Genomic DNA, 8438 nt, shown 5'->3' on the forward strand with positions numbered 1-8438 from the left:
TCGGGAATATATATTTTCTAGTACATCTCTATCTTAAATTGCGCATCTTGCCCTGTGTTCGAGGGAACTGTCTGCCCCACTGACGCTCGTAGGGTTCAATGGTGTCGAACACACAGAGTTATTATGAGGCAATTCAACTACAACATTATCAGCTCAGCTCATAGCTGCTCCATAAACTTGCCAGAATGTCAATACTGACTACCAACTTTTGGCACCAACATTTTACCAAACGCCAGAAAAATCATGCAACCAACTAAACCACTAGTTCACTACCATGGGCAGGACAGCCAAAACAGGATTTCACACAACAAAATCAGGTCCAAACTGACCCTTTTCCATATCACATCTTAGTGGTAAAAAAAAATAGCTATTAAAAGAATCTGAGTTACTCAGGCCGCAAATGTGCAGTACAACTCTCCAAAAAAAAGGTAGGTACAAAGGAATTTCTTCGTGGTGCACTATACAAAGTGCAAGGGAACTCACATTCTTCCCTTAACAAAAACAAGAACATTTATGTGAAATCAGACTAAAAAAAGTGGGAAGAGGCTCTACTGGCCCCGTTCATCTGAATATATATTATAGTATGTCACAGCAAAATCTTTTCCCTCTTGATTATATGCAACTCGAGTCTCTTCCGAAAATGAATCGGCGCGTCCAGTCAGATACCACCAGCATCCTCGTGCGCCAGCTGATTTGTTTGCTGAATCCATAGAACAGAGAACATCATCAGACATACTGCTGATGAATCACAAATACGGGCAGAAGAGTGGTAGCACAATCTACTTTGTTATCATGGAAAGGGAAACACTTACGTTGCGTACACGGAGTACCAGAGCCACTGGGTGCTGTGGCCAATGGAGATCCAGTCCCCGGGAAGCTGTGCAGCAGTTTGCTCCCCTCCTAGTGGGGCGAATTGGCCCAGATGCCGGTACCTGGAGGGTCAGAAAAGTAACAGCATTAGATGCTGTACACAAAAAGTGGATGTTTTTAGAGGGCAAAGCATGGTAAACAGCATTTGGATCATAATGAAGGTCATGATCAGCCAATTATGGAAACATTGAGCACATGAGTAGTGGAATAGGAACCTGAAAGGGAGGAAGCGATGGCGGCCTTCTCCCCTGATGCGGATTGGACCTTCAGGGTTTTCTTCAGCATCATTCATCTTGTTAAAGCACCTAGCAAGATATTGGCCCTGCTGCGACGCAACCTGTAAGAGGAACAAGCAAGTCAAAACTTAGACAAGAGTGTATCCTTCAATTCAATTCGGTTGCTCTGAAGCTATTATTGATCCAGTTGAAACTCTGAAGAAGAATAAAACACCACCTGAGCAGTTGCAGGTAAGAATTTGACTTGTGAATCCACGAGTGCAAGAGCCTTCTTGAATTCCTCGATGTTCAGTTCCATGGATTCCTTCTCAGCATCTCCTTTGGCACTCCTCACTAGATCAGCGATGCCGTTCATCTGCTTGCTCTTAAGGTAGAGGTGTACTTGTGGGTATCTCACATAAATATCATCCAGGATATCTTGAATTTCTTTCACAGTCAAGGTTCCAGACTTATCTTTATCTGCGACTCTGAATATTTCTGAAATGTCCTCCTGCAGCCATGACACATCAAGATCATAAATACCTGAAGGCAGATAACACAGTTTAGCAAAACATCTACTACTAGTTAGCTTAAATCGTGTGTTCAGATAATCAACACTGGACCACTGGATTGCCAATACATTCAAGCTTCCTACGAAGTACCAACCGTATCTAACCAGTGGCCTTCATGGGAACTCCTATCGAGAAACATTGACTTATGAATTTCTTTTGAGGGAATATTTTTTCATGGCGTTTCACTTATGAATCAATAGACAAAACTTAGGAATATAGTACTGAAATTTCCTTATATAGGTCTGTGTGCAAAAGATTGCATTGCCGACATGACAGAACCTTTTCCTGAAGGGGAATAATAAGAATTCAGGCAAAACCCAAACAGATAAGCAATAAGCTTCTGTACATACCATTACTTTCCTCTGGTTTATTGTAGCACAGTCACCTATTGCATAGACACTATCACATTCACGGACCCTTAGCCATTCATCAGTAGCTAAGACACGCCGATTGGCCTGTATATGCAGATAAATGTTCAGATGGCTAATTTAACTGCAGAAGAATACTAAATAAACAATTGAATTTTATATCTACCTGGCCAATTTGTTTCATAAATTCCACAACAAATGGACGAGTGCCAATACCAGTCGACCAGACAGCCATCCCATAAGGAACTGAAATATCCCCAGTGGCAGGATTTTGCATGGTAATAGCATCCTTAGAAACCTTCACAACTTTATATCCAGTTTTCACATCAATGCCATCCCTTCCAAACTTATCCTCAGCAAAGTTTGTTATCCTCTTGTCAAACCTTTAGGAAATGCAAGCAACCATTAGTCTAGGAAGTAATGTAACTTATCCCAAGTAAACTTGATGGCAAATTGTTGGGGCAATAGTTAACCATGGCATGGAACAAAAACATAAAAGGTGAAACCCCATATAAAGCATCAAAAGTATGAGGAAAAAAAGATACGCAAATGCCTTACATGGTCAGTATGTGATCTGCAGCTTCAATCAATGATATCTTGACAAGGTGCTGAATCGAGGGATAAAGCTTGGATAAATCTTCGGTAACAAAATCATGCAAAGATGATGCAAATTCCACTCCAGTAGGTCCACCACCCACAACAACAAAATGAAGATTCTTCTTCCTCTCTTCTTCGTTCAGGAAGGGGAGGCTTGCTCTCTCAAAGCAGTCCATCACACTCCGTCTGATCTTTTGAGCATCCTCTACTTCCTGCAATTAAAGGAGTACAAAATGAGTAAAATAATACGTCTAGAAGTGAAAAAACCATGCAAGTTAAGTAAAATATTATCTTTAGAAAAAATGAAATCTCTATCTTAGATAAGTCAAGAGTTCAGATATGGTTCATTTCCGTGTAGACAAGTTACATCTATGGGCCTAACAATATACATAGACAAGGAAATCATGTCATGCATTCATAGTGGAGGGTTACCTTCAAGAAGTGACAATTCTCTACCACGCCAGGAGTATTGAATGTATTTGTCCTAGCTCCTACTGCTATCACGAGATAGTCATAGTCAACCGAGAACTCGCCATTCCCCTCAAGATTTGTCCCAACATTCGAGCGACAATGGATTTTCTTGCTTTGTGGATCAATCTTGAAGCACTCTGCTTCCCAAAATTTGATTTCTCCACCTTTCTGTTAGGCATAAGAGACAACAAAACGAATATTAGTCCATTGGCAACAAATGTAACCATCTAATTGAGGTAGTGTACTAGTGTTCAATATTTTGGTATGATTCAAACATGAATAGTGTTTGCTCCTTGTTTACAAAAGGAAAAAAAAACAAAATATGGCTGTTCCCAGATGAAATGAGTTGTATGTGTGGGACTCAACTTGCTGAGGTGCAAGATGCAAGGTCAGAAAGACGCCAACTTCATTGGTGCATCATAAAAAAGAACATCCTAGTGTTTTCAGTAAACTATGTTGAATGAGTTTAGACTAAAAGAATCCAAGCTGCTGCTAGACAAACATTCAAGTTATGTAATGTAGGTATATATACAACAATGATACAGTGGTACTTTTACTGCATACTAACATTGTCAGCTGCGCATTGTTCTATTGCTATGGTTCACAAATAAATCTTAGATTAAGGCAGAAGAACTGCATCCAAAACTGACAAATGGCTCTTTCGAAACAAGGATGACAGAAGCACCGATAATAATGTAAGTGCTAGAATCTATTAGCAGCGAAAAAGAACCTGCATAAATTCTGGAAAACAGCATACCTTCTCCAAGATCCTACGGATTGGCTCAACAATGCTCCTAGGCTCAACTGTTCCAGAAGTGACACTCGGCAGCAGTGGCGTAAACGCAAAGTAGTTCCGAGGAGATATAACCTGCACATCATACAACCTGCTATCCAGGTTCCTCAGGAATGTGGTGCCGCCCCAACCAGTTCCAAGCACCACAACTTTTTTCCTTGGAGGAAGTTGCGGCTTCTCAACAGCAGCATCTGATCCAGAGTCGGCATAAGCGATGAGGCCTCCGCTACTGCAGATACAGTAACTTATGAGCAAGGGAGTTGAAAATATGATAGCAGGACATTTGGCGCGACAGATTTATGAGGTTGCAGCAATGTTCAGACATCTTAGAGAATGTAATATGTATATATTCTACATTAAGGCCACCTCATTATTGCCCAGTAGTATTCTAAGAAACGGGATAGCATGTAGCAGACTGCAGACCTTGGCAGAAAAATAAAAAAGTTCTTATACCGAAAGTGTTTTCCTCACACAACAAAAAGTTCTTCAATGTTTCATTTTGCATTTATTCCGAACAAGCCCTCGTTTAGTTGCCCAATTTGGCACTGTAGCGCACTGTAGTATTTTGTTTGTATTTGGTAATAATTGTCCAATCGTTGACTAATTAGGCTCAAAACGTTCGTCTCGCAAAGTACAACCAAACTGTGTAATTAGTTTTTAATTTCGTCAATATTTAGTACTCCATACATGTACCGCAAATTTGATGTGACGGGAAATCTTCTTTTTGCATAGTGCCAAAGCTTGCCGTAACTAAACACACCCCCAAGCAAATTATGCAGATTACTTTTTGATGTCACATCAGAGAATCCGAAGAAAAGGGGAAAGCGTAGTACTTAGGCCTCGGGTTAGAAATCGGTATTTGACACTGTAGCACTTTCATTTGTATTTAACAATTATTGTTCAATCATGGCCTAACTAGGCTCAAAAGATTCGTCTCATAATTTACAATCAAACTATATAATTAGTTATTTTTTTTATCTACATTTAATACTCCATACATATGTCCAAGATTTGATGTGACGGAGAGAGAGTGAAAAAACTTATATTCTAAACAAGGCCTTATAAAAGACAGCAGCATGTTCAGCACATGGTTACCATGACACGGTACACACCAAACGATGGTTGTTTCTACTGGTTCGTGGCCGTACCATAACGACCTCGCCTTTTTAATTAAATAGTAGTACTTGCATTAAGGCAATGTTGAAACATGGTGGTGCTACGGAACTGAGAAATGGAAGGCAAGTGTTTTTCTTGTTGGTCTTATGGGCCATCCAGCGTTGAAAGTTCAGAGCTGGAGTCTCACCTCACCACGACGTGGGGACTCACATGGCAATGGCAATTCACATGTAATAGTGGAGAAATCAGTAAGGTTTTTTTGTTCTTGGGCACATGGACCACTAAGGAATATTCATATGCAGCCAGAGAGCAGTGCCCACGACGACGTGGGGACGCCTCCGATTTTCATTTTTTATTATTAATTAGGTGGGGAAAAAACAGGGTTTTTTGTGTTCATCTCGCTCTTTTTTTTTTTTTTTGAGAAACGTTCATCTCGCTCATCTAACATCATTTGAGAGGGACTGGAGCTCCGTATGCGAAAGCAGAATCGAACAGGGCAAGCGAGATTTCAGAGGTTGAGAAGGCAAAAGAAGTCTGTGTACAAGCTGAACATCTACTGCCCTCCAAGATCCGTGGGGAACGAAACGCCAAGGTAGCAGGAAGGAAGAACTACGGCACAAGTCCCTCCCTCCAAGATCCTGACAGAAAGAGAGCGGAAGAGGCCAACCGCCGCCGGTGAAATCGATCGCAGAAAATCGCAAGATCCCAATGTACGCGTGACCCCGGTTTCAGGGACTCCAAGGCAGAGCGCATGTGCTAGTACTACAAAACAGAGGCGGCTACAGAGTACAAAGAAATTGGCGGAGGAGAGGAAGAAGGGGCGGATGAATCGATAAGGACGGTACCTGGCTGCTGCGACGACGAGGAGGAGGTTGGAGACCCCCGGGCGGCGGCCGGACGCCCGGGACGCGCCCTCCCACAGGAACGCCGCCCACCTCATCTCTGGCTCCGCTCCTCGGTTGCTCGCTCGCTCCGCTCCGGTGATATTGGAACAAGCAGCACCCACGCGGCGGCGAAAGAGGGGAAAAGGAAGTCTCGGAAGGAGAATGGACGGCGCGGCACGGCAAAGGAAAAGGAGGCTCCTTTATACTCGGAGGAACAGCTCTTCTTCAACGAAGGACTATCGGAGCCTACAACGAAGCGCGAGCGCTGCGCCGAACGCGATTTCCATTTTCCTGGTCCAACCTCGCCAACCTTCTTTCTTTGTGTGCTCGTGGCTGGCGGCGACGCGAGGTTGGTGACCGCCGTGTGGGGCCCTCGGGTGTCTGGGAAGCTGCCCCTCTGGTTGCTTCTGCCCCTCCTTCTCCTTCTCCGCCGAGAGACACGTGGTCGGCATGCTAAAGCGAACCTTGTGTGTGTGTGGGGGTGTGTGGGGGGGGGGGGGGGGGCGCGGCGGGGGGGGGGGGGGGGGGGGGGGGGGGGGGGGGGGGGGAGAGTTGGCAGCCTCGGCCTTTTCGCCTTTTCTAATCGGCGGCCACCGGCCAGCAGCGCTCTAGTAGAATCGTGGAGATTTCTGGCCGCATTTTCTTTCTATACTCCCTTCCTTACTGAGAACTGCACTCTTTCTCGGCTGCAGAGAGTATCAAACCGTATTCGATGTGACTAAAATTTCGAAATATACTAATAGTCATGATATCAAATAGATATCATAAAATTCACCATTAAATATTTCATAGTATATATCTATCTCAAAACATTAATTAATGTTGAGCCTATTTCTTGTTAACCTAGTTCAGCGTAGAACCGAGGGAATACGCGTTGATACACACACATACCTAATCTCTAGTTAAAATGACATTAAAGAACGAAATGGTTTCTTCTAATCTGTTTTTTATTCCAAAAATCCTCCTATACGTGGTGCTTTCCTTTTGCCGTCTTTTTTTTTTATTTCCCAAACAGCCCTGGTGTCTTCTGGATCTCGTATGTGACTCGAATTCATGACCCTGCTCATATAGATTAAAACAACTCGCGTCCAGCGACCAAGATGTAGTAGATTTTGTGCAATGTACGGGCACATTTGTTAGATAATATTAAAGAGAGAAGAGATACTTTCAACCTTTTTTTACTTACTTACTTCCCATAATGTCATCACACCCCTCTCTATCTCTCTCTTACGTGATATGAACTTACGATTGGTGCCCATATACGATTAAGAACTGTGTGCCTTTGTGCGCGCCTATATGGTACAGATTCTGATTCCACGAAATGGTCCAACAAATGACATTATCGCTGAATAAATTTTCGAACCGCAAATCATTCGTATGATCATATTTGATTATGAATAAGTTGTATATTGAAAAAAAAGGACAGGGGAGGAAAGGAGAGCATTCTTGCCAAGCAAGATGGGCGGATTTTATTTTATTTCCCCCCAGCCATAGGTATATGGAGTACCCGTATATATTGTTTGTGCATGTGAGTCCGTAGCAAGCGTGACTTGTGACCCAAGAAGAAGGCAACTATTATATTCCTCGATCAGATCCGCGCGCGCGCGGAGGAGAGGACAGCGAATCAGGTGATCGGTTCTAGGCGGCGAAGGCGAAGCCAAACCTTTTTATTTAGGAAAGACGCTCGATCGTGTCGGTGCCCATGCGTAGAGATGACTGCAGCAAGCATGGTGTGGACGTGTGGTCAGCGGCCGGCCCGGCTCCTTCCAAGCCCCTTCCTTCCTTTCGTGTCTTTTTTTTTTTGAGAATTTGCTGTTGACACTCTGATTCATTGAAATTAGGCCACAAGACACCGCGGGTCGGTTTCAGTCTGTTGAGGAGAGAGAAAATTTAGTTTTGGACATTCGGTGCCCCTGAGCCACAGTTGGGTCCGCTCCCAACCTGGCCTGCCTGCGTCACTGACCCGTGGCCCCGCTCGTCAGCCGTCGCGGCCCGTGCTGCCCCGTCCTGAACCGCTAACCAGGAGGGCCCACGCGTCAGAGACAGTGGCCTTCTTCCCCAACGAACTCCGCTGGAGCCGGAGTTAGCCGCCGCCGCCCGATCGATCTCCAACTGCGCAGCACGAGGTTCCCCGTGGCTATAAAGAGAGCATCCCTATGCGACGAGCCGCCCCTGAACCGTAAACCTAGCCGCCACCCGCTCTGAAGCTTCCGCACGTGCCGCCATCGCCGCTGCCCCGAAAAGATCCCGCCGCCGTCGATCTCCTTTCTCGCCGGTGAGAACACCATAGCAAGGAGCTAAGCTTGCGTCCTGGCACTCGCGCCCGCGTCCGGCGGCACCTGTGCCCGCTCTCATGCGTGGCGGTGCCCACATCCAGCGGTCCGGAGATCCGACGATGCCCCTGCCCGTACTAGTGCATGGCGGCGCCCGCATCAGGCGATGCAGATGCGCCCGCGTGCGGCGGTCCGTCGTGCCCATGCTCATGAATGGTGGCACCGGCGTCCAGTGGCTGGCGGCGACCTCGTGTCTGCGAGCCCCCATGGCGGTCCACA

The 8438-nt window shown here is 45.2% G+C and overlaps 1 protein-coding gene across 1 annotated transcript; it reads right to left on the reverse strand.

The window, feature by feature from the left end:
• Positions 1–357: 357 nt before the first annotated feature.
• Positions 358–6276, reverse strand: LOC136500866 (external alternative NAD(P)H-ubiquinone oxidoreductase B2, mitochondrial-like). Its single transcript, XM_066496330.1, has 10 exons — positions 5848–6276; positions 3851–4115; positions 3055–3261; positions 2584–2834; positions 2192–2408; positions 2008–2112; positions 1324–1596; positions 1086–1207; positions 813–932; positions 358–700 (listed from the first exon to the last, which is right to left on the reverse strand). The coding sequence occupies exons 1-10, from the start codon at positions 5940–5942 to the stop codon at positions 613–615; spliced, it is 1743 nt and encodes a 580-aa protein (XP_066352427.1). The 5' UTR covers positions 5943–6276; the 3' UTR covers positions 358–612.
• Positions 6277–8438: the final 2162 nt, after the last annotated feature.

The sequence above is a fragment of the Miscanthus floridulus genome, chromosome 13, assembly GCF_019320115.1.
Source record: "Miscanthus floridulus cultivar M001 chromosome 13, ASM1932011v1, whole genome shotgun sequence".
NCBI classification, from domain to species: Eukaryota; Viridiplantae; Streptophyta; class Magnoliopsida; order Poales; family Poaceae; genus Miscanthus; species Miscanthus floridulus.

Excerpts from the sequence above, each read along its gene's own strand:
- LOC136500866 (XM_066496330.1), bottom strand. The coding sequence starts at position 5,942 with ATGAGGTGGGCGGCGTTCCTGTGGGAGGGCGCGTCCCGGGCGTCCGGC. Across the intron at positions 1,208-1,323 it reads TCTTACCTGCAACTGCTCAG|GTTGCGTCGCAGCAGGGCCA; the intron begins GTGGTGTTTTAT and ends TTCCTCTTACAG. Across the intron at positions 701-812 it reads TGGTACTCCGTGTACGCAAC|CAAACAAATCAGCTGGCGCA; the intron begins GTAAGTGTTTCC and ends CTATGGATTCAG.